General features: G+C 42.2%; 1 protein-coding gene across 1 annotated transcript in view; it reads right to left on the bottom strand.

Moving 5' to 3' along the window:
• The window catches only part of LOC133139094 (zinc-binding protein A33-like), a 41,972-nt gene extending 21,490 nt beyond the window's left edge, over nt 1–20,482 (bottom strand). Inside the window, exons 1-6 of the mRNA XM_061258392.1 lie at nt 20,070–20,482; nt 18,261–18,338; nt 17,867–18,097; nt 15,823–15,845; nt 15,619–15,737; nt 14,722–14,799 (exon numbers count right to left, since the gene is read on the bottom strand). Coding sequence (XP_061114376.1) covers nt 14,722–14,799; nt 15,619–15,737; nt 15,823–15,845; nt 17,867–18,097; nt 18,261–18,338; nt 20,070–20,474 — 934 coding nt within the window. The 5' untranslated portion in view covers nt 20,475–20,482. The remainder of the gene's footprint in view (nt 1–14,721; nt 14,800–15,618; nt 15,738–15,822; nt 15,846–17,866; nt 18,098–18,260; nt 18,339–20,069) is intronic.
• Nucleotides 20,483–27,319: the final 6,837 nt, after the last annotated feature.

The following is a 27,319-nucleotide window of genomic DNA, read 5'->3' as shown; positions in this document are numbered from 1 at the left end:
TTCCTCATGGTTGGTTAGTCAACCCTACATCGACTGCACACATGTATCGTGTGCGTTGTTTTCTTCACCAGGATAGCCCACGTGATCGAGCCGTGAGATGACGTGATATCCAATGTTTTCAATTAACAAGAGGATGTAGTACAGCTGACAATTATTCTGCTGTAGCACTTCCATCATAGGTACGGTGAGAATACGAAAATGTAGCATCCAGATTGAGCATCTCTAAACCTTTAATTGTATCTTATTATGGAGATACGTGTAAAGTACATTAGAAATGAAAGTGATACCAATATTTTCAATGCATTATAAAAGTTAAGGATTAAGTGTTTGGAGCTGGTTTGCTTTGAGACATTATAAAATGAAGAACACATAAAAGTGTAGGAAAATGTGAGGCAATATAGGTCAGTGTGCCTAGTGCCAGAGTTCAGATGAATCTCTTTTCTGTTGCATAACTAGATTTCAGAGCAACATCAACGGGATCTGACTCTTCAAGGTCCAGCAATAGACGCTGAAACGGGCGAATATTATAAAGTGGGTAACACAAAAGAGAAAGGACCTAATAATGCATCTGTTTCTTTTCCACAAAGAGCTCAATGTGCATAGGATGGGAACAGACAAAGCGGGAGACTGCTGAACAGACTGAATTTGTTTCACAACATGGTGCGGGCCATCCCCTCTGGGCGGACAAAGAGTTTCCCCCTGTCTGTTAACTGGCGCTTTCGCCACCGGGAGCCAGACGAGAACAGGTTGAGTCGCGGGGTTTCGCTTTATCGCCGTTTGCCAACGAAAGAGCCCCGTCGTCCAACTGACACGGTGGATACCCGGGGAAATTAGCGGCAGGTGTGAAAAGAAAAAGGCCATTTGCAGACAGTCTGCCGGGCCAGCTTGCCCGTGTCCGCGGCACCGCCGGCACCAGCCAGCCGCTGCAGACACGGGACTCGAGCCGGCCGCTGGAACCGTTTCAGAACGTAAGCGCGGAACCGGAGCGTGAGCAAGGCGCGCTTGGACGCCTGCTTCAAAGCGCTGCTGATTGCTCTCGGCGTGGGGTTCGAGCGTGTGCTCAGCATCCAGATGGAGGGCTGACCGAGGCCTGGCCCTGGGCCAGGTACTGCCCCTGGTTAACTATGTCTAGCTCCCGGAACGTTCCCGACTCATTGATGAGTCCGGTTTCCATGACTTTGACATTATTTGAGCATTATTTGTCTCTGATTTCAGAGTTCTGGATAGCTCCAACAGAGACAACTTTCAAATCCAGTCCCAGTCAGGGCTGGAAGCATGGCCGGATTGGGTTTGTGATTAACAGGGCTGGTCATACGCTGGTCTAGCTGGGTATGAGCTGGTCAGCCAGCTAGTGCAGGTAGCTTGTCTAAGCTGGTAGCTAGCCAACCAGCTACCAGGTGTTTAAGCTTGAGCTGGTCATACCATGTCAAGCTGGGAGCTGGTCTGAACTGGTCAACCAGCTACCAGCTGTTTCAAAACCTAGCTTGAGCTGTTTTTTCTTCAGCAGAGAGAAGCAGAGGTAACAAGAATTTCCCAAGAACATGAAGGGCACAACATGGTCTCAGTTCAAGGGTGATAAAGTAGTGACTCTGTAAAGTAGCAGTGTTGCGCTTTTTTCCTTACTTTTTCAAAAGCTTTTTTTTTTTTTTTTTTTTTTGTTATGGATACTAACATTACCTCACAAGTCTATACCTCCCCTTGTCGCTTTGGTTTAAAAGTGTCTGCCAAATGACAAAAAATGTAAATGTCCCTCTGGTGCTTTACAACATTGTGTAATAAGCAGTCCTTGTGATTCATAGGGTAAAAACAATGGAGGTATTCGGAGGTGGAGAGGCTACCTTTTCCCTTCAGAACAAGGCCTGTTTTATTCACTGCTGAGGCACAGGAGGTCCGATTTGCGCGTTTCCTCTGGTTTCATTCTTTTAACGGCTCTTCCTTCCCTTCCGCTAAAATTGGCAGCAGACCGTTTGCAGCTGTTGCGATTGTGCATTTTGCGAACATTGTTTTCAAAATATGGATGGGGTCCCTTCTCAGTTACCCTGAGAGGGGGTCAGCCAGTGCCACTGTTTGTCTTCTGTAATGTCTGCAATCGATTTATCCAAAACATTTTGCGACAACAACAAGTAAACAGAATGGTGCACAACCCCAAAAAAACCCCAAAGGAATAGCATTATGAGAGTAGAGCAGGAAGTCCCCTGTTCATATCCAAACTTTATCTATTATGAGCAAACAGGTCAAACCTAAACCTATACACTGAGATACTTTGTGAATAATGGGCCCAGGTCAGGTTTTGGCCTTTCTGTGTAAGTAGGTGCCGGGCTGTGGAAGCTGGATGAGATCTTTCTGATGAATTCCACCCACAGTCTCAGGGTGGCTTTACACGATAACGGTGCCTGCCATAAACAGCATGCTTTTGTTGCATTTGAGCCTTTCGTTTAACTGACACCGGTGCTGACAGGGCTGAAAACGTTAACATTTGATAACGGGTTCCAGAGTTGAATTATTTGATAACGCCGTCCTTACCGTTTCCGTGTAAATTGTTAAGACGCAATTCTTGTGATAACAGTGGGAGTGAGGGGAGGAGGCAGGTGATGACATGAAACAGTGACCACCCGGACCCTAATACGCACACGCCAATCAGTCTAAACACAACAGAAGACAGCAGGCGTGTGGTGTTATTCTGTGGTGTCGAGTTGCAAAGCTACACTGCCACCCACTGGCCTGGCATGCATACTACAGCGTTTCAAATATTTCAAAGGGGGATCATAACGTTGTTGTATGAATGCAGATTTTTTGGGAAAAGCAAGGGAAAAACCTTTCAGTTTTTGAGAAACTGTTGTCATCTAAACAAGGTTAGGACTAAGCTGTCACAGTGAGTGGACATAGCTCAGGAGGTAAGAGCAGTTGTCTGGCAGTCGGAGGGTTGCCGGTTCGATCCCCCGCCCAGAGCAAGACACCTAACCCTCACAATGCTCCTGACGAGCTGGTCGGGGCCTTGCATGGCAGCCAATCGCCGTCGGTGTGTGAGTGTGTGTATGACTGGGTGAATGGCGAAGCATCAATTGTACAGCGCTTTGGATAAAGGCGCTATATGAATGCCTGCCATTTACCATCTGTATTACTCAATGTCCAGCACACTTGAGCCTGTCACCCAAGCCACAATGGGTAAATCTTTAACAGGTGCACCTTAGCTGCAAGGAGTGATTATCCACAGACACCCGCAGCACACACAGAGAGTGAGTCTACCTAATACACATGTACACACTCATACTCATACACATGCACATACTCTAGCTCATATGCACTTACACATACACATACTCTAGCTCATATGCACTTACACATACACATACTCTAGCTCATATGCACTTACACATACACATACTCTAGCTCATATGCACTTACACATACACATACTCTAGCTCATATGCACGTACACATCACTCAGTCATACAGACCGTCTCTCTCCCTTGCATACAGGCACACACTGGGAGTGCAAACTGGCCTACATGTGAATGAGCTAGCTAGTTCACAGATTTCCATATTTCAAGTTATGACATAGCCTCTTTCACTAGATAACAGCACCAGTTTGCTGTCTGTGACATCATAAGCCCCAGGATTGGTTGAGCAGCTGATGACACTGTCACTTGGGTGTCAAAGTCAACTTTCTCACCACTGGACTCACTGCAGTGACAATGGCAATGATTCACAGGATGGGGCAGCTTAGTGGCTAAGGGACATGACTGGGACCCGGAAGGTCGGTGGTTCTAGCCTCAGTGTTGCCACGATGAGATCTGCACAGCTGTTGGGCCCTTGAGCAAGGCCCTTATCCCCACATTGCTCCAGGGGGGATTGTCCCCTGCTTAGTCGAATCAACTGTAAGTTGTTTTGGATAAAAGCATCAAGTAAATAACAAGTTATTTAATTATTTTATGTTCATGCCAACTGTTGAACTTCATTAATTTTCAGAAAGAAAGAAGCTGCATTTTGTTGCAGCCAATGGCGACTTTCACTTTGCCAGTGCTGTTGTCTTGTGACCATCTACCCACCATCTGATTGGCTAGCTTGGGTGATTTTCCAACTGGTTTGGTTTGAAACCCATCAGTGCTTCTATTCATGAACCCACACGGGGACCAGCCTTGAACTCACTTGCACATATTGTTCTCCTGTTGATCTAACTTTAAATGTAAAAACCTTTGACAGTCATGAGAATTCTGTGTGTGTCAGCCAACTCCACGTCCTCTACTCCACTGTGTGCAGGTATTTGCTCCTACTGCACCACCTGATTTCACTAAGAATTTTACCTGCTTGGTTCAGATAATAAGCTAATTGGTGAAATCAGGTGGAGTAGTGCACGGTTGAAGCCATGAGTTCAGCAGCGCTGGCCAATTGTAATAATACAGGTGAAATTCAGCCTCTCTAGAAATTCAGATTTAAATCACGAGAAATGAGTTTTGACTATATAGGGAATTGCTGCCCATGGTAAAACATACAGTAACCATATGATAAGAGGAAGTGTACAGCACAAACTTTGCTCAGTTTTTGTCTGGCCCTGTGTGAAGCTGCTCAGTCCACGCTGGGTGTGGGCTGTGGCTGTCGAGGCCCTCGCTACAGAGATCAGGAAACGGGGCAAAATGCCGGTTGTGCTCTTTCACAGCAAGGCCACCAGCTGTTTCCGAAGGACGGGACTCATTTCTGATATCCGCAGTACAACCTGAAATATACAGCAGTAGAACCTCTTGTGTTATGAACGCGTGAGAAATTGAGGCGAGTCAGAACCCTGAAATATGAAAATAAATAATTCATTGATTTTGATCCTGACTTAAGTAAGCTACTTTCACTTTATTTATTAGAATACACTGCTGGGGCATTAGCAAATATAAACACATTTCTAAATGAACCAATTGTCAAAGGACCAGTAACCAGGATCCCATTATTTCTTCTACTGCATCAGCTCTCAAAATGATATCGCCTTTTCAGTGACACACCATTTTTCAATTCTTTTGCAAATTATTTGGTTGTGCTCTGGCCTTCATATTAAAGACTGTTCATCTCTTCACATTGTTTTCTTTACCCTTTGATAGCCACATAGCCAGCCAAGATTAATCGCTATTGCAAGTGAAACAGTACATGGTTATTTACTATTCAGCAAAACCTAAACAAGTAGAAGTCAAAAAGTCAACCACAAAATTGGCCTCATTTTCAAATGTGAAATGGGTCAATGGTCATCCAAAGTGAATTCTGAAGTTATTGTTTTGACCTTCTGTACTTCCAAACCATCCCTCTGCACTTGACGACTTCATACATTGGCTACAAACCTCCATCTGAGGGTTTTTTTCAACCCCTGTTCCCAGTTAAAATAAAATGATAATAATATAATAAAGATATGAAGTAGGAAATTGGATATTATTCAGAAATATCTATTTTCATTTATCCCCTTGCTTGTTTATCAGTGATAATAAAGAGCTTGATATTAACAAGGCTTACGCTATTTTCGGTTTCATTCAGTTTTTGTTAACATTCAGCCAATTGTTCAGTCCGTACCATTATGGTTTATCTGTAAGGTTTAGCTTTACCTCTCAAAGTTGCTGAACAGTGTCCTATTCTTTGCACTTTTCCAACATTGCTAAGCAACCATCAGAAGAGCTAGTAATGGGAGAATGGAGAATCAATGGGTGGGACTAGCTGTTCAACCAGTGGTTTGCCGATTTGTTTGTGTTTTGTTCTGAACAGCAACCTTCTTTGATTGGTTCGAACACGTGGTGTAGCTCACTGTAGCTCCACCCATTATTAGTGTCACCATGGTCAAGTCTCCCCGTCAGTAATCGATACCCTCTCTGCCATGCGCTGTGAAATTGGTTACTCTCTAACAATGAGATAACGCTGCTATAGACTAGAGTGCATCGGGGGCCGAGCAGGAGACTCACCACGGAGTCCTGCGTCTTTCCTTACTGCCGTTTTAATAGACGTCCGTGACTTACGGCAGGGGCCTGACCCCCGGGTCACCCCACCGGCCGGAGCCACACGCCAGCCGCCCGCGGAACGGTCCCCCACAAGCGCCGCTTTCTCCGACAAACAACACGGCCATTGTGTGCCGGGGAGGCGCTAGTTCGTGGCGCCGCTATCGTGCTAATTAAGAGCCTCAGACAGAGAGCCTCCTCTCCCCACACAGTCCACACGGCAGAAAACAAACAGAAGTCAGTCGTCAAGCATCTTAGTCTTATATTTAGACTTAGAATCTTATTTCCATCACTGTTTTTGTGAAATGAGACCAAATGCCAGTGCGGTGAGAAGGTTTGACTCATTTCAAGATTCGGCAAAGGAGTGAGAACAATTCACTTGTTCAGCAAAGGGTAACTTAAGGCAAACTAGGATTGTGAGAACAAAATACTTGATATAAGATCTTAAATCTTATGACAAGAATAAAAATGCTCGTTCAGACATTAGACACCCCCCGGCCTCCCTGAGGAAGAGATCCTGTGTTTCTGCCCGACCTTTCAGGGCACTGCTGAAAGACGGGCAGTATTCATTTTTAATGAGCTGCTCAGAAAGAGCGGAGCTTCCCACACGCTTCTTGGCGTGGGCAACCTTGACTGCTGCCTCTTTCTGAAGCCCGATTACAGGAAAGGAAATGTTTTACAGCTACGCTGTCGAATAAACGCTAGTTCAGCTCCCCATCTATATACTCGGGCCTGAAGACATGTTTGTCTTTTAAAATAGTCCCTTTGATCCGCCTTTCCCTCCATGCGCACACATATACTGCACATACACACACAGATGCACGCATGCACCCATGCATGCACACACACACTTAGAGCACATATAGACACACACACACACATTCTTGGGCAGCCAGCTGAGATTAATCTCTTCTGATGTGTCATGTGTGGCCTGTTGTTTTCTATTTAATTTAACAAAATGGGGTCAGCGACATGGCCAAGCACAGACAATAGAGAACACATCCAGTGAGCAAAGTGCCAATAACCACACTTTCAATGCTAACGCAATTGCAGGAACAACTGGTTTTTCTAACCATACCCCAAACAAAGTCAGACACAAAATTGACCCTCGATTTTAGATGGGAAAAGGTTCAGTGAATGGTCAGCCAAAGTGGATTGAGAATTTATGTTTATCTCTTCTGTACTCCCAAACAATCCCTGATACCCGGTCAGTTACTGTTTGCAGGATCATTCACACAGTGACTGCACAAAGCCAGGACCTGTAATATGGTCACATTTATATCATGAGACTGGGAGTTATGCACTGCAAAAAAAGTATTGTAGTTTTATATTTAGACAAGGCAAAAATATTGCCAATCAGGTGAGACAGTTTGACACATTCCAGGGGTGAGGAAATTTCACTTGTTAAACAAACTAACTTGAAACAAGCTAATGTTTTCTTCTTGAGATTATAAGTCTCATTACAAGACTAAAACACTTGTTAAGAAACACAAACAGACAGACACTAAAACACTGTTTAGCAGTGCACGCACAACCAGTTAATAAAGTGCAGGGGGCAAGAAACGCATGTACAGAAGGAAGGAAGCAGGCGGACTCCTTTATTAAAGACAGCGTTTCGCCCCCAGTGTGGTCTTCGTCAGGTCTAAAGGTGCCCAATAACGGTGTGTCTGGAGCACTTCAATGTGCGGGCTTCCTTTCGCATCTTATTTCATCCAATATTTGACAAACATTTCTACGTATATCTGAAATATTTGTCTGCAGTCTGGCGGGCTGCTGGCCAGTCGCTCACCCCCCTGAAGCGCGGCTGTAAGACGTTTCAGCGGTTAAACACTTGTTAAGGTCTCGCGGTGCCAGTGCCAGGGCAGCCATTTTACATTACATTATTGGCATTTGGCAGGCGCTCTCATCCAGAGCGACGTACAGTTGATTAGACTAAGCAGGAGACAATCCTTACCTGGAGCAAGGCAGAGTTAAGGGCCTTGCTCAAGAGCCCAATGGCTGTGTGGGTCTTATTGTGGCTACACCGGGATTAGAACCACCGACCTTGCCTGTCCCAGTCGTTTACCTTAACCACTACGCTACAGGCCGCCCCTAGCCCCTCGGCAGTGCTGCAACTTCACCACCCGGGGATCTGAGATCACTTTCCTGGGAGCAGTGTATGTTACAGGCTCTCAGTGCAATCCCGCACATGTGAGAGATCGATGATGCAGACAAGGAGCATATGGCTGACCGAGCTCTGGGAGGGGAGGGGGGGGGGGGGGGGCTTCTGCTCAAATTCTCTGGGGAAAAAAACTACACTGCAACACACTTGCCACGCAGGACAACAGGGAATCCGTTTTATACCTGAAACGAACCGCGCAAGCCTCACGTGTATGCTATGATCCTAGCCTATGATTAACGTTTTCCGTTCTGCGTCATTTTACCGTATCGGATGCCCTTATCCAGATCCACGTATTGCACATAATTGCTTTCCTATCCACCCGCGCCAAGGACAAGTTTGATTTTTGACTTTTAACTTCCCGAAAAAGGCTTGAGCGAGGAGCTGAAGCGGGACGGGGGTATCTCCAGCACATTAACCTGTGGAGGGCGGCGATTTAGGGATTTAAGCATTTTTCTGACCCTCCACGGGGCTGGAGCGTGACTCGACGGGGACAAACCCCTGGGACCGGAGGGGAACGCGCTCAAACCCCTGGGACCGGAGGGGAACGCGCTCAAACCCCTGGGACCGGAGGGGAACGCGCTCAAACCCCTGGGACCGGAGGGGAACGCGCTGCAGGGGACTCGTGTCGACCGAGAACACATCCTCTGAACACAATGTTGTGACTAGTAATTGGGACTTGTTTCAGGCAGTTTAATCGATCGTTATTTTTGTATTGCACTGTTTAAAAATGTCTCACACAGGACATCATTCCCTGTACAAGCACTCTGGGGCGTGTATTTCATTCAGTTCTGAAGTAAAGAAAATATGTGCAACACCTACAGCTCCAGGATTATATTTCTTTTCACTTTTCTAAGGTGTTTGGCACAGAAACTACCAGAAACACATTGTTCCATTTCCATTTTTAGAAGTGTTTTTTTTGTGTGTGTCTCTTGGTGTTGTTGGTTTTAAGGTTTTTGCCAGTACAAAATATGAACCATGAAAATACACAGTATATATAACACTGGTTGCCAAGTAACCCGCAATGGGTCTGTATCATGCATGCTTCAGTCCTGTCTGGTTCAGTGCATGTTTAACGCACTGTAAGCATCGTTTGTACACTGTCGCCCTGCTTTAAAAGATGGCTGATTATTCCTAATGCCAAATGCCATATGTGTGGCGGAAACAAGGTCAAAGAGACATTAGTCGCTGTAATTATCTCTGGCTCCATGGAGACAGCATGGGAAAAAAAACCCTCCATTGTTTTAAACATGTGATCAGGTATTGCATGACCTAGCAGAGTGCCACTTACATTCTGGTTTCTCTATCTGGCCATGTGTGCACTCCCTCCTACGCCCCTACCCCAATACAGCATTCCTGGTCCCCAGGAAAAAAGGCTTCTCAGTGTACAGTTGAAATGTAATAGAACTTATTTTAAATATATCGACAATATCTGAAAAGTGGCAATTATTTGTATAATTGCCAATATTGTATTGTATTACACTTATTTCAGTTTTTATTTTTATGTATTGTTTCCATAAGGGTGGTGAGGTCAACTGAGTTCTGAATTTTGATGTTGAGGAACATTAAGTCATTTGGGTCCAAGCAAATGAGCTCACAGTGTCCGTTTCAGAATTAATGAATGAATGGCTAGTTTTAAACAGCATAGAGAAAGAAAAACGAAAAAAAACGTTGGTGCCATTTTGTTATACACTTCGGTTAGACATCATCAAATAGTTGCAGAGCATCCCACTGTTGTTCTGTGAACTCACACTCTGGTTAACCTTAACGTTTCCTTGGGAACCATCTCCCTGTCTGCTGCATTAAAACCTGCAATTTCATACTGAGGTCACTCAACAGCATTCGCATGCAGAACTGATGCATGCTGGGAGCATGGTTGTTTAATTGCTGAGCCCGGAATTAGAATACCACCTCTAAGATGAAGGAGACCGGTCAGAGGTGAAATTGTGATTCCATTCATTCTTTTCTGCAGTTCTGCAGCAACTTAGAACCAGCTATAATCCAAAAATCACCCAAAATTAAAATTCTGAATTAAAATTAAAATTTCTCTCGGCAGAAAGAAAACAGTTCTGCCGTCCAAACATATGTCTAGCCCCCATCGTGCCCGCCACCCCAACCCCCACCCCCACCCTCCTCTCGCCCTCTGTCACACACGCCTCTGACTCCCATCCCACCCTCTGTTTGCCAATCATCAATGCTCCAATGAGCAGCAAGGGATTAGGCCTGTGGCTACAGCCAATCAGATTCCAGGGTCGAACAGAGCCCTGATTGGCTGGCTGCTACATATAGGGGTTGATGGGCTGGGTGTGAGAAAGGTGAGAGGACGCAGAGACAGGCAGGATCGAGCGGAGGGCAGTCCTTTGTGAAAGTTTGGAGAAGGTAAGCCGATAGTGTCTGCTGTTTTAGGCTTAAAGCTTTCTGCTGAGGTGGCCCTGTAACATGATCTTGGGCTTAGAGACATTGACACTCACATATAATTAATCACAGGCAGTGCCGCACAGCAAGTAACGGTTGCTATTGAGCTCCCAGCTATAGAGTCATGGTGCTGCCACAGATTCATAGCCACGGGGTACTGCTTTGTGGAGACACTGGAAAATGACAGTATCAGCGTTTATGGTGAAGAATTGTGAGAAATCCATTTGGAGCCAAGCATGTTGATATACTGTGCGTCAGAGAGAAATGTCAGTGGCTTATATGGCGAAAGGTAACCAGGCCATAGAGATGAAATTGCAGATTGTGGCATACTGGAAACTAATGAGCCTTCGGGTAGTTTAGATGGGGAACTCAACGAGTGTTTGTACTGAATTTGTGTTTCCATTTACGGAGCTGTTGACACGAACTTCAAGGTTTAACGTTGGTGTAGTCTGTGAAACTGAAGATTATCTAGGCTGCTGTGTGGCACGGTGGTGTCCCCTTGAGCAAGACTTCATGCCGACTCCGTGAAAAAAATAATGGGAACAGATTATAGGTATAGGATTCTATGTCAGCTCTGATGGGGGGGGGGGGTGCTTAATAGATAAATAAGAAAATTATTGATTTCCGGGCAGTTTCTGCCTGCAGGGGTATGGTGTCGAAGAACTGCTGCAGATGCAGAATACGCATCCTCAGGACATTTGAGCTTGTCCATGGGAGCACCGGAGTATCCGCTCTGGCTTGTGCAGCAGTGAGCGGGCTGAAAGAGCCACGGCAGCCCTGTTAGTGGAGCACGTGCACGTCTGGACGTGGTCGGCAAGCTGCTCTCCCAAACGTCTGGGAGGGGGATCAGCTGTTGAAGCTCGGACACTTTCACTGTGGTGGTTCCCAAACTGGACGGAGAGAGGGTGGGGGGGTCAGGACCCCGTTGTCGGGTCGTGGGAGGGGTTGAGGCGGGGTCAAAGGATGACAGAAGAAACTGTATAAATAACACACTGTATATAGCACACTTTCCATGGTCATTGAAGGTCAGTTGAATTAGAAACAGTACACCTGTTACAGTGCACATGCAGTTGCTTTGACATAAGCAAAAAAAATATATATATATTTTGAACATTCACCTGGTGACACCTTTAGGAGGTCATGGTAAATGTGTTAACTCATGATGTGGGTCATGGGGGTGGAAGGTTTGGGAACCTCTGACTTACTGTATTAAGCAGTGAAGGAATGGGTTAGGTCAGACTTAAACCAACTCTATTCTATAACCATGTAATGACAGGTTTTGGTGGCTCGAAGCACCCTCACTTTTACCACTAAATGAGATTGTTGAGCCGCTGTTTTGGTTAGCCGAGATAGCTAGCTGAGCGTACTATAAGGCTACTTTCTAAAGGAACCGAATCATAGCTAATGTTAGCCAACGAGTTCCACAGCATCCATACCGAGGCCACATCGTCCCAGCGGGATGGCTTTGAGCTGAATTGGAGAAGGTTTCTGGATGCCCGAAGCAAGGAGTCCATCTTGCACTGGCTGTGAAAGAAGCAACGAGGCGAAATCAATTCCATCAGAGAGCAAAACATCATCAGTTCTTCTCCGTGTTTGAATGTCGTGAGCTGCTTTCCTCACAGGGGAAGCCATTTTGGAAGCAATGAAAAAAGCACAATGTTTCGGAATCTCATTGGCAGGCTTTATCTATTTCCGGGTTAGAGTTAAAAGCGTTCGACCCTACCTCGATGGTTCCACCCACTGGACTAATGCGCCATTTCTTTTGCACAGTTTGTAAATTATATGTGTTCTTGTACTCACATCTTGTGGCAATTCTGAGCAATTGCACTGCTTACAAAACATGTTAGCCCTTGGTATGTACAGTATAGTATTTGTCATGTACGGTGTTTCAACTGTTTCTAACACATTTAAACACATTTAATTTTTTTCTTTCCTTAAGATTTTTGAAAATCTAATATCGAAGTGCAGTCGTTTCAAGAATTGTATTTCAATTTATAATTCAATTTGAACCTGCTATCAGATTCAATTTGCTTTAAAGTATCAGGCACAAGAATTGTACAAATAACAATATTGTCATTTTGCATGGCTATTTACTTAAATTCTTCTGGTAAAAAGCCACTTACTATGGGCACATTTCTAAGCATAGCAAGTTAGATCCTGCATTTATATACATTTTAATGATATTTGTGAATAGATGCTACTTTCAAAGTTTTGTGCAAATCAGTAAAAGCATCAAGGAGAAGATTCTGGTTTGCTCTGGGTACCTAAACATGAAGTGAGTAGTAGGACTGAAAAAAGCAGCTCAGAAAAATCAGACCCTGGAGAGGAAGTCAGAGAATTCCTGATGCTGTTGTCTTCCTGTGAGCAATATAGTGTGTGTGTGTGTGTGTGTGTGTGTGTGTGTGTGTGTGTGTGTGAATGTATGACCACATGCATCTCTGGGTGTGTGAATATGAAATCAAAAGTTACGTAATCAAACCTTTCACATGTGGTTAAAGCATTTATTTCAGGGTATTTATATACACTTTGGTTTCACCATCTAGAAATTACAGCATTTTTATACATAGCACCACATTTCTTGTGTTATGATATGTATTAATAATCTTTATAGATAAATAAAAAAATCTAATTTAAATAAAAAATGTATTTAGTAAATATTGACTTGGTAAATATGAATGTATCTCACTATTTGAATGACCAATCACAAGCAGTAAAGCAAAAGGAATGAACAGTTGGCAGAGCAATGGCAGGTGTGCAGGTAAGGCTACTGAAGGCTCAGATGTAAATCCTACAGTATGGTACTGACAGGGTGAATTTATTCTTCACTGCATCTGCAAAGTACAATGTGAAAAGAGCCCAGGAGCCTGATGGAGTCACACTAACGAGAGCTCACCATACTCACAATTAAAGCATGTACACGGTCTCATAAATACAGCTCAACAGGAATGACATCCATCAGGTATAAAAGCATTTGATTTACCCACAAGTGTGCATCTGTTTTATGTATAAACACTATATTAAATAAAGATTAGTCTAATGATTCTGATAAAAAGAAAACACAAAAACACAAAAGATACTGCTTGTATGTACATTAGCAAAAATGCATGTCCAGTTCATCAACTCAACCGAATAATTAGTGATGAAAAGAAAACAAATTATAATTCTTAAATGGATTTCCTCTATGGAACGCTTTCAGTGTGAAAACGTGATCCTTTTCAAAATAAAATATGCAGTTAAAAAACTTGCAGGGCAATTACAGTACAATAAATAAATAATACATAAAAAATAATTTTTTACTTTATGATTTCACATCAGGATGATGTCACTGTTACAGAGACTTTCTCTGGGCAGATCTGCAGGGGTTCACCATTAGTACCATCATCTCTGAAACAGGGAGAGAAGTATGGGAACACCCTCTCAGTAAATGTGTCTTTAAAAGTGTAAATGAGGGACATGTCACTGGAGTTGAAGAAGGACACCTCCCCCCTGTCATAGTCCAGCTGCACCCTGATGCTCTGGGGTTTCCTCTCCAGTGTGAGGTTATCATCTGTTGATGTTGTGTACTCATCACCATTGCTCAGTTGTATGAGCCAGAATCCATTCTCTTGGCTGCCTGTTAAATGTCCCTTCCTTTTGATGGACTCTTTCACCACTCCAATACTCCAGTCACGTTTATTCCCAACCTTCACCTCCCAGCTGTGTTTCCCTGAGGTAAACCCCTCAGATCCCAGGACACACGAACAGGGCTTAAACCTCTCTGGGTTGTCAGGACATTTCTTCCCTGTACCTCTATCTCTCACAGGGGTCAGATCATCAGAGAGAGCTGAAATATCAAGAAGAGAGATATTTAAATGACGAAAAAAGGTACATTTCAAATACTCTATTCACATTAGGTCACATACACAGGAAATTGTATAATTGTTATCGGTGCAAATATGCTATTAGAAGAGAGACTTATAAATCAATTAGAACATAAGAAATATGATGGAAACTGGCCATTCAACACAACTTTTTATTGGGGTTTTTTATGACATTTAAAAAAAAGAAACACATCATAGTAAATGTGATGCATACAATTGACAGCTAATAATGCATATTATTAATGAGGTTTTAAATTTAATGTTAATTCAATTTACTGAGGAATTGAGACTGGATGTCCTGGGTTGTACGGACAGTTCTTCACTGTACCTGTGTCCCTCACAGTGGTCAGATCATCAGAGAGAGAGAAATAGGCATGTGCAGTGTTGGGGTCCAGTATCACAGGAGCTGAAATATCAAGAAGAGAGAAATTTAAATGACTGGGAAAAAAAGGTACATTTCAAATACTCTATTCACATTAGGTCACATACACAGGAAATTGTATATAATTGTGATGGGTGCTAAGATGCTATTACAAGAGAGACTTATAAATCAATTAGAACATAAGAAATATGATGGAAACAGGCCATTCAACACAACTAATAAAATTCAACAGCTAATAAAGCATATTATGAATGAGGTTTGAAATTGTATGTTCATTCTGTGTAATGACATTAAACTGAAGCAGTGCAGTGCAGCCCTCAGGATCTTTCTAATCTTGGAAGGAGCTGAGACAGGATGACTCTGTACTGTTTATCGTCATCATCACCATTTCAATATACAGCCTGTTTCTGCAGTTTCATTCATTCATCCATCCATTATCTTAACCCGCTGATCCTGAACAGGGTCGCAGGGGACTTGAGCCTATCCCAGCATACATTGGCCGAAAGGCAGGAATACACCCTGGACGGGTCGCCAGTCCATCGCAGGGCACACGCACCAATCACTCACACACTCATACCTACGGGCAATTTAGACTCTCCAATCAGCCTAACCTGCATGTCTTTGGACTGTGGGAGGAAACCAGAGTACCCAGAGGAAACCCACATGAACACAGGGAGAACATGCAAACTCCACACAGAGAGGCCCAGGCCAACGAGGATTCGAACCCAGGACCTCCTTGCTGTGAGGCGGCAGTGCTACCCACTGCACCATCCGTGCTGCCTATTCAGTTTCATGTGTTAATTAAATGTCTGTAAAATGTCAGCATCTGGTCTAGATACTCACTGTACTGCACCATCCCCAGCATCTTCTCCCAGACTCTGAACGTCAGGTTGCCCAGGTGTTTGGCCACGTCTATCAGTGCCCCTGAGAGCAGCTCTGGGTCCTGCAGTGTGCACTGGACTCTGTAACGACAGGCAGGAGTCAGACAGGATCGGGAACTGAAGAGACTTAAACACACAAGATCAAATGAGCTGAGAGTCTACATACCTTTCCTTGATGTTCTTGTAGCTCTGAAAACACACATAATAACAGCATCATTGTGCATGTATAAATGTATTCAGTAGAGACAGGTGGCAATAAGTGAGAAACAACAGGAGCCATGCTCATGAAAGTGAAGAAAATGATAAGTCAGCACACATCAGTGATGGTAATGTAATGTACAATTCACTGCTGAAATAAGGGAAACACTAGAGTAAATGAGGGACACAGAGTACATTTGAAATAGGCCCATCCAATGAACATCCCAGCATCCTCAGGGTCGGGTATAAATATGCTGGGCTGGCCCAGTTCTCCATTATTTTGGCTGCCATGGTGAGGAGAGATCTCAGTGTCTTCAGAAAGAGGGCTACCTGTAGGTAGCTTACCATGTCATCACTATCACAGAGGATAGAATGGCACACACTGCTCGAATATGATGCATTGCTGTGAGATGCAAGGCAGAAAGGACTAGCTACTCTGGACCAATGGACTGTAGATCTAGAGCATGAACAGGCAGCTTCATCAGTCTGTCCTGAACTCTGTGGCAGTTAGCTGTATGTAGTGTGCAGTGTCATTATTATTATAGAACATACAGATCTGTGTGAGACGGGTGATGGGGAGTTGGTCCCAAAATGCACAACTCAGGAACAGGGGTGTAATAAAGGGAATGTCCAGTGAGCGTAGTAAAAAAAACCAAAAAAAACAAGTAATGTTCATACACATAAAATCCAGTCAAAACCAAAGTACAGTACTGAGGGAGAAGGCACTCGTAATCGGTACACCATGCAAAAGCTCCAGTAGCCAGGAAAGCTGTCAGCGAGGCAGAAGTACAGGCAGACGGTAGGCAGGCTCAGGGTCGATGACGGCGCAAGAGTCAAGACCAAAGTCTGCTCCGCGGGGCAAAAGCACAAAGACAGCAGACAAAGTGGTGGTACAGGCAGGCAATGGCCAACAAAACAGAAGTCAATAATCCTTGGTCAATAAACAGGCGTGGATCGTAACAGGTACAGATTGGCTTGCCAAAACCGCTAAAGCATGCCCTGACCAACAGGAGGCAACAATTTCACAAAGACAAGACATGGAACTGTGCTTATATGCAGGTGTAGACAGGTGCAGACAATTAGCTTGAGAGCAGCATGAGAATGGAAATCAGGTGTGGAGGATTGACAAGTTAACAAGATAATTAGTAATCATTAGTAATAAACCTATCCTGCCCTAGCATTAGTAAATTAGTAAATGACATGTACAAGAAACGTAAGGTAACATGAATACATGGTTAAAATGTTAGTATTGCCCAATCCTGATCTAAAGTTAGTAGATTCTCCCTCGGTACTGCGCTTTGGTTTTCTGGCTGGATATTTACGTGTATGAACATTGCTTGTTTTTGACTACGCTCTCTGGATATTCCCCAAATAAAGCCCTGACGGGACTTTATTACACTACAGTTTCTGAGTCGTGCATTTTGGGTCCAAACCCCCCACGCACCCGTCTCAATTTATTCTTTATTCTGACTTGCTAACTGTTCAGTAGCGCACTGCTGCATTGCTGTAGAACAAGGTAACTTTGGAATACAGCTACAGTGCATCCGGAAAGTATTCACAGCGCTTCACTTTTCCCACATTTTGTTATGTTACAGCCTTATTCCAAAATGGAATAAATTCATTTTTTTTCCTCAAAATTCTACGCACAACACCCCATAATGATAACATGAAAGAATTCTTTTTTTAATTTATTAAAAATAAAAAACTAAGAAATCACAAGTGTATGATGCTAATTAGCTGGACTATACACAATGTCATTAAACCAATGGAAATGAAGGATTTCATATTACACAATAGAAAAGAGAAAGTTTCATAAGTTGTTTAATATGTATAACAATGTGACATTGCAGTTTATTGTCATCTTCCCCATTCTGCTGTAGAAGACTTGTTCTACTGTCCCAATACTGAAATTTCCACTGATGCTCTGTATCACAGTAACACACTGTGCATCTCAATATGACTGGAATTAGTCAGTATAAACTCAGAACTCTGTCAGTAAATAAAGCTCCTACCTTTAAAAAGGACATTCCTTCCGTCTCCACAGCCTTCTCTATAGCTGTGATTTTGTCTGTAAGGGTGGAGATGTCTCTTGTGATGTGTTCTAGCTTCTCCTCCATTATCCAACTCTTCTGTTCCTCTTCCTCTTTCAGTGCAGCTAGTCTGGTCTTCTCTTCCTCTCGCAGAAACTGGTGGAGCTTCTCAAACTCTGCCTTTATCTGCCTCTCGGTGTGCTGGGCTTGACTCTGCGATTCAAACACCATTTTAAACCCGAATAGCGTAACTATGTTTTGTTATTCATGTATGGCAGCCGGTGTGGTTGTTATCCATGTCAGACACAACATTAACAAAAAATATTGTTTTTGTATTTTTGTGCAGCTAAAACAAATTCCAAATGGCTTTACTCACCTTGATGTGTTCTGCTGCTTTCTCACATTCATGTTTAAGCTCAGTAAACTTCTCCATTTTTACTTCAGTAAGTTCCTCCTGGAGTAATATGAACCAGTTATCACGTATTGTCATAAATTGCACAGTATTAACCCTGCTACAATACAAGTGAAGGTCAGTGTAACTTTCTAAGTGTAAGTACAGGGGAAATGTAACAGGGAAGATACAGTATACCTTTAACAACTCAATGAAATATACTTATAGCACATTATAACATTATACATATGTTATTATGCATTTTGAGTACAATAAAAACCGGTCCGATTTTTCATCATTTTGCACAAAACTCTTTTACTGGGTTGAACTTCATATAATTTATAGCCAACTGTAAGAAAGGTTGAAGCATTCATGAAACTGGTTTGATTTTTTGGTACAAGATATTCTTGAACGTACACTCTCAAAACAGATCTACTAAGAACAACACATGACATGTCTTATGGGCTACACATTTTCTGTAATTTTTGGCATTAACACATAACACGTAAATTATATGCTTGTTTCACAAAACTCTGACACAATATACAGTACTAAATAAACGTACTATACATTTTACATCACATTTGAGTAATTTGACAGAATATTTAAAAACGGAATAAAATCAATATTTTTTGTGACCACCCTTCGGCGTTAAAACTGCATCACTTCTCTGAGATGTAGACGCTGTCCTGCAGTTCTATAAGACAGGGAGGTTGTTCCAAGCATGTTGGAGAACTTGCCACAGTTCTTATGGATACTTTGGTTGGCTCCTTGCTTCTGATCTCAGACCGGCTTGATCAAGTTTTTATGTAAAAAGTTGTCAATTGCTTACAGTAATATGTTACTTTTTCAAATTAAATACAAAAATGACTCTGTAAAATTAGATCCTTTGGAAAATGAATATTTGGAAATCTCAAATGTGTTCTTTTATACTAACACACACGCAAAAAAGAAACATATATATATATATATATATATATATATACATATATATATAATAAAGTCTAGGCTGCCTAAGACTTCTGCACAGTACTGTATATCACAGGTAACACTAAAATAGTAACACAGAAATTGTGTTTGATATTAACACATCCATTTTGAGAGACTATACACAGATCTAGTCTCAACCGATTCTACACTCACTGTAGATTTCTGCACTTCCTGCTTGTTGCTCAGTTCTCTCCTCAAACATTTAACAGTATATACTGTATATAACAGTAGCTTTATCAGGTCTGGACCGTTATTATGTGAAGTTCTTGTGTGATATTTCTATTTGTGCTGTCAGTATATCTAGTCTGACACCACATTGCTACATATTTATGAAATCACACTGTGTATTTCAGTGTTCACTGTGTGAAGCCATATTCACTATAAAAGTCCCACAAGCACAATTGTTACATTACATTACATTATTGGCATTTGGCAGACGCTCTTATCCAGAGCGACGTACAACAAAGTGCATACCCATAACCAGAGATAAGTTCGCTGAAAGACCCTAGAGGGAAGTACAATTTCAACTGTTCAATTCATTAACAACAACAATTTCAATTGTCAATCAATACTGAAGCATGCCAACATTTTACTCATAGCATTGTAGTGAAAATCTAAAATACTGGATGTTTTCATGGTTTCAAGTAAAGATTTCAGATACAGTCCTGCCTCTTCTACTGAATGAATTTGCAAGACCTCACACCATAGCTGCATGTCAGAACTAAAAACTTTACATAGAAACATTTCAGTCATATTTGACTGTATCTGGAGAATATAAAATTGTTGTCATTGAAAACAGAATACCTTAAGTTCCATTGAGGCCTCTTCTATTGGACAGACAGGGTGGTTTCTATGTTTTCTTGAAGTCTGACAGACGAGACAGAGAGGCTCTTCATCATGTTTGCAAAAAAATAGAAGTTTTTCCCCATGAAGACTACAATGAGTCTCACTCTTGTCAGCAGTTTCTCTCTCAGCCTTCTGCTTTAAGTAAGACTCCACAATGTTTTTTAAGGCCAGGTTTGGAGGAGGTTCCATAGAGGCCTTTCTCCTGCAGATGGGACACTCTCGAGAGCTCTTTTCTTTCCAGTACTGCTGCACACACACTTTACAGAAGCTGTGGCTGCATTTCAGGATGACAGGCTCTTTAAAAATGTCACAACATACAGAACAACAGAGATCGTCCTCAGGAATCAAAGCTTTAGCCTCCATGTTACGGTCTTTCAGTCCCTCAGTCTGATATTTTTACTTTCACTTCTGCTGATCCTTGAACAGGACCCTACGTAAGCGAGAAAAGCAGGAAGGCCTTGTATTTGCAAAGCAGGGCAATAAAACAAGAGGCTCCCCCCTGCCACATTAATGGCTGACAATGCTGACCAAGACACAGACTGAGACAATAAAAGGAATATTCTAATAATCCTTGATACCATTTCTCTACGTCAAAAAAAAAAAAAAATGGGTTCCAGTATAAGAACAAAAATATACAATTCAGAAGTTGCATGGATAAACACATTGGCTTAGTTTTCTTAGCGCACTTCTATTTTACGTCCAGCCAACATACTTCCAGTTAGGAAGAAATATAAGTCTGTTTTGTAAATTTTTTCATGCAGACACATTTATGGGACCAAATATCCCACATAGTTATGAAGCTACGACCATTTTCTGACGAAGTGAGAGCTATTTCGACACCCTGGGCATGCTTTATAAAACATATTGTCATATATGCGAATAAAACACTCATGAAGGTAAAGTTTCTCAACATTTTGTATTATAAAAAGTGGGTTTAATTGAAAAGTAAGCTCATGTGTCTGGATAAACAGATATGCAGATGTATTTTGTATTTGGAGAGATTTGGGGACACATGAGGACATCAGGGTGCAGTTTTGGAAAACCCATGTGGAATATGAATACCTGTTGAAAACTTTACCAAATCTTATACACAGATTGACATGCAGTCACGGCACATCTTTGTTTACATTTAGCACAGCTTTTATGGAATTGCTAGCATTAATAAAGTGAAGTTTAAAAAACAACAAACCTCACTATCACACTGCTCATTTTGTTTCGAATTGAAATTTCTGCATGAACCTGTTCCAGTGCCCTGTCCTATGCTGTCTTTGTCCTGTGGGTCTGTGTGTGTGTGTTCTTTCTGTGCTCTCCTGTCCTGTGCCATGTGTGTGTCTGTGTGTGTGTGCGTGTGTGTGTTATATCCTGTTTTGTGGTGCATTTATGTTGTTTCCCGTCTCACATGTTCCCATCATAGGCTGTTCAAATACGTTCTGTAATTACACAGCAGAAGACACAACGTGGAACATCATGTCAAAACCGCTTTTTTAACTTGACAAGTATGACACTTTTTTTCATGCATAAAGAAGGAAGCTATGATAGGAATAACAGATATACAGTGCCCTCCATAATGTTTGGGACAAACATAAATAAACCATCATTTATTGATATGCCTCTGTACTACACTGTTTCACCATGTAGAAATTACAGCAGTGTTTATACATAGTCCCCCCCCCCCCCCTATTTCAGGGCACACAGAAATGTGTTCAGCACATTAGCCCCATTAGCGTTCTCCCATAACCCATTTATCAATGATCTTATCAGAGTTTATGCAAACAGTTGAGACATTACTTGTTAATTAGCATACAGCTGAACAGATCACAATTGTGAGTGACATAGGCCTGTACGTTTTCCCTTGCCTTAGTAAACAGTGCCAAATGCACATTTAGAGTAAATCTAATATTTTCTGTCTGCCACCTGACGTCTGTGCTTCCATTTGTGGGAGGCTTTCCACAATGTTGACTATATCAAAATAAAAAAAGAAATAAAAATGGCTCTTTGGTGGCGTCAAATCAGTGAAACAGGTTAATTTCAACAAAACACAATGGGACGGCTTTTTGTTTGTTTTGCAGTAGGTGGCAGCAAAGGACAATTATTGTTCAACCAATCAACGAATACGTTTGAAAGAGACATTGAGGTCACATAAGCTTTAGTTCAGCTAAATGCAGGAGTTAAAAAGGCACTTTTTGTTTGCTAGCTAGAATTTAATATCAAATTAAGCAAGCTAGCAAACTTGCAAAGAAAGAGCATTCATTAGCTATTAGTTTTAAAGGGTGTGCTTCTTCTGTAGTTAATTATAGTTCAGCCAGGCTCCTAGAACAATTTTTAATCCATGAGGATTATTTAACTGAGTAAGTATACATTTCTCACAACGTCTGCAAGCAGGGGCCATTACAGTATGAGACTGGTCAGTGTTCAGGTCACAGTGACACATTTTCTAACCCACACTTTCTAGATCAGAATTGGACCAAAATTAATCCCTTGCTTTACTGTAGCAGAGACATCCAGGATTTTCACCAGTGGCCAGAAGTGAGTGAGTGTTCAGAGTCAGTTGCCCCATACTGCACATTTCCATGTTTTTCTACAGACAAGGTATGTTCATGGACTCGGTTAACAAATATCATTAAATTCCCTCTCCAAGACCCACCATTGTTTCTCAAATACCGCTTTCAGACAGACGCGGTTCTGGTTCTGTCTCCGGTTCCGTTCTGGAGTCTCAGAACCTTGGTGCTTTCTTGTGAACCAGTCCGCGTCCCTACCAGTTTAAGCAGAACCAAAGTTCCACCGCCCTCCATCATCAACAGAGGGCGTTGCTCAATCCACAAGGCAGGCGGAATATGACAAGGTTCGCAAGGAAAAACAACTATTTTTTGGTTCCTGCTGAGAACCAACTTTTCAGATTCCCAACCTATTTATTTTCGGTCTGAACACGCTGGCCGGTTCAAAATTAGGTTCGGGAACCGGAACCAGCACGGAGCCTTGCCGGTCTGAAAGGCCAAAAGGAGAGGTCATGGAGAAACAGCCCAAGCCAAGTCGCTTCCTGTAATGCGATAGGGCGATGCGTCTGTCCACGCCTTCCTCTAATGCGATAGGGCGATGCGTCTCTGTAAACGCCTTCCTGTAATGCGATAGGGCGATATGTCTGTCCACACCTTCTTGTAATGCAGGGTTGTGTGGTCTGGAACTAAGACCAGGAAGCCATGTTGACAGCAGGGTGTGTGGCCGAACACAAACAGGTAACTGTGTTTCTGATGATGGGGTTGTAGCTTCTCTCCTTCCCAGCAGGCTGTGCAGCATTCATGCACCCCTTTCTGAGAGCAACCTGCTGGTTGACCAGTTCAGACCAGCTCCATGTTCAGCATGGTTCAGCTGGTTGACCAGTTCAGACCAGCTCAAGCTAGGTTTTGAAACAGATGGCAGCTGGTTGACCAGTTCAGATCAGCTCCCAACTCAACATGGTTTAGCTGGTAGAACAGTTCAGACCAGCTCCCAGCTAGACATAGTTAGACCTCAAGCTATTTTTTGAAACAGACAAGCTACCAGCACTAGCCGGTTGACCAGCTCATACCCAGCTTGACCAGCTTTATTACCAGCTTGGTCATACCAGTTTATGACCAAGTTCTTGACCAGTTCAATTTTGGCATAGCTGGATTTTACAGCAGGGTAGCCTCACTGGCACAAGCTTCTTCCACTCTCATTTTTCTTTGTTCCAGTCGTTTATCTTTCAACAAGGTAACAGGAAGTGTTCCACACAGGATATAAACACCAGGAAGAAAAAATTACTTTTTATAGCAACCCGGCAAAATACAAGGACAATCAACTACCAGCATACTTTGTAACCAGGTACATGTTTTCACACAGCCTGCTGGAGTTTTGCCAAAATAGTTTCTTGTTTCTGGCACTAAAACCAGTTTCAATTTCCCATTGTGGAAAATCGCCCTTAAGAAGAAAAACACACCACTGAGGGAGAATTCAGTTAGAATTCAGATTGAAATATTTGTGCAATCACCACAACCAAGTTCTCCTGTAGTAAACAGCAAGGGATCACTTGGCCTGCAAATCTAACATTTCCACTGATACACTCTCAGAAAACTCTCTCTCTTTAGTATGGATGATGGTTCTGTGTTGAACCTTGTCCACTTGATTGAGCATTGCTATTAGAAAGGTTTATTAACTACTGTGAAGGTTGTGAAGGAGCCATACACTCCTGAAATGGTCCACTGATGTGGGTAAAGGTTGTATTTGGGACCTTCTCCACTTCATGTACCCCTGCAAAGATTCGTTTTTACTATGATCAGGTTATGAAGAAACATACACTCTGAAGAAAGATCCTGAAAGGGTTCATTGGTATGGGTGATGATGACGGTGGGCGTTTGTTGGCTAAATTATTGGCTGTCGTGGAACAGTCACAGAAAGGTTGTTGAAAATCACAGAAAACGGAACTGAAATATTATTGTGAGACTGTGTATATGCCGATACAAATAACGCTGCCGGCTAAGTTATAGGGAAAGTTAACGGTTATCCAAAACTGCCAAAAAACTGCCAAAAAATACAAGCTCTAAAAATGAAAGAGTCACAGAACTGCCACAGAGCTCTATTGAGGAGGTTATGCATAGAAGTATAACCTGTTTATGGAGGGTTGTACTGTATAGTTAAACTACAGGAAAGAGCCCTTTTAGGTACAAACTGGAACCCTTTTTTTTGCACTTGTCTATAATGCATGAACTGTGACCTTGCTTATGATTTTCAATCTAGCCGTGTGTGCTAAACTTGACACTAGCAATAGCACAGTCTTCACAACCATTCTTCATAGCTTCAGAAGTACACAGTGGGACATGAGATTTATCCCACAAAAAAACACTACCGCATTAGTATTAGTATTTTCTGTGCTCATCAGTTGATATTCAGACAAATTTCATGATCATTTTAATAATAATTTTTAACACTCTCTGTTTCGTTCTCTTTTTCTCCCTCTGCTCTCTTTTCACTTACAGATCCTTTTACCTCCCACCAATTCTCTCAGAAAACAGAAAATAAACCTCTCCATAATTCCTTTCATGCAAATCCTGTAACCTGCTTTCACAATGTCGAGCAAACAAATATCAGCAGGGATTACTTTTTTTTTTTTTGTTGGTTAGATTTGACTCTCGGCTTCACATCAACAAACACAGAGCAGAGCATTGATCACACCCCTGTTCCCCTTGCACAAAGTGACGTGCATCTACTGCACCATGCTCCTCAAAGAACATGCCCGTGAAAAACATGAAATATGAGCATGATAATTTCTTACTCTCAGAACGCTGCATGACTCTTCTCCCCACTGTAGGATATGGCCAGAGCGTCGGACACTACCGGCCCAAGACGTCCTTCCCAGGAGCGTGTGGACAATTGGTGATCTGTTCAGTCATTTCTTGAATTCCTCAATCGGAAGCAATGTTATCGGATCATGTGCGCCTGAGATACCACACAATGCGGTGCATATGAACATTAAAATGATAATGGAATTCATTTTATATGAATTTAGGTCAGCATACAGGAGCGTGCAAATTCAGGATCTGGCCCATGGGGCTTGAGTCTTCAAGCAGTCATCATTTTCCACCTGCCTCTCTCACAGAGGTTTTCTGCAGATTTATTAAAAGGTGTTTTAAGGGTTGGAACAAGCCAATCATCTGTCCATATACCCTCGTGCTGGTCTTGTGAAGAATGCAGACAGTAGGTTGCAAGTTTAATATTTTAAGAGAAGGTTTAATCAAGCCAGTTGTGTGTAATTCTATAACAGATGAGAAATCATGGACATTTAAAATGGAGCAAAAGAAGCTTTTCAGGAGAAATGTCAAAACTTCAAAACTCCCCCTCTGTCCATAGTCTTCTGTCTTAAAATTAAAAGTTAAAATTCTCAATAGAAAATCCCCAGATAGAGGAATATATTAAATTAGATATTTTATTTGCAGGACTCACAGTTATAAAATTTTTGTGCTGCTACGATGTTGTCCTGAATGCAATGTCTAAAAGGGGAAGATGCAGATACACAGGTGCAGCTGTACTGTATTTTTATAGTAACTGTAAAACTCCACATAAACGTGTGCTGGCCTTAAGAAGTTCAGCCAACTAAATACAGTGTAAGTACAGAGGTCAGAAGGCACCGACTCAGCTGACTGCACTGTGTGAGGGACATCTTTTTAATCCTTTAAGGTGTAAGAGCACAAATATGTGATTGGAATGTTCTTAACTTCAACATGTTGATGTACCAATCACTGCAGCTAATCAAAAGCAATGGAATTCTGGAAAACTAGCTTTTTGAAGGAAAAAAAAAAAACATTCCAAAAATCCCTTCTCTTTAAAGTGTTAAATAGTAAAATAAAAAAAGTCCACTTCACATGAAAACTTCATTTTCATTTTAAGGGGCGGCCTGTAGCGTAGTGGTTAAGGTAAAGGAATGGGACACGCAAGGTCGGTGGTTCTAATGCCGGTGTAGCCACAATAATATCTGCACAGCCATTGGGCCCTTGAGCAAGGCCCTTAACCCTGCATTGCTCCAGGGGAAGATTGTCTCCTGCTTAGTCTAATCAACTGTACGTCGCTCTGGATAAGAGCGTCTGCCAAATGCCAATATGTAATGTAAAAGTCCACTGTGTGTTAATCCATCTTTGGGGAGTAGATTCTCTGTCTGAGTAGATCCTGTTTGTTTGTAATTGCGCTCTAATTTACTGAGGAAAACAGAAAATACACTTCATTCAAACTAGAACAGGTCCACTGGGGGTTGTAAGATTCACCTCAACATCAAACTGCTGCACAGTGCTTTCTGTGTCCACCAGTTCTACCTTAATTGGGACATTTATCTATAAAATTTCACTTATAACAGATCAGCACCAAGTGATTTTATTTTATTTTTATAATGTAGTGAATACATTCCCTCATGTCTTATATGAATTCTGTGGCAGAATTATTAAGGCGTTTCTGATAATTATTTTAGCTTCACCTACAGTATCAGGTGAATATGGATTAACGACAAATATTCAGATGTAAGAAGGTACAGGATTTTGTGACTTTCCAGAATTTTGTGACCTTTGTGACCCTGAAACCCACACTGGGGATTTTCCCACCATCCAATGAAAGCAATCCCATCCCAATATCCTCTTGATGATTTTTTTCAAACCAGAGACAAAACACTAATCCTAACTGTATCTGGTCACATGGGATAGATCCCTTTG

Source organism: Conger conger, chromosome 10 (assembly GCF_963514075.1).
Source record: "Conger conger chromosome 10, fConCon1.1, whole genome shotgun sequence".
Classification (NCBI taxonomy): domain Eukaryota; kingdom Metazoa; phylum Chordata; class Actinopteri; order Anguilliformes; family Congridae; genus Conger; species Conger conger.
This window is presented reverse-complemented; position numbering and strand designations above follow the sequence as displayed.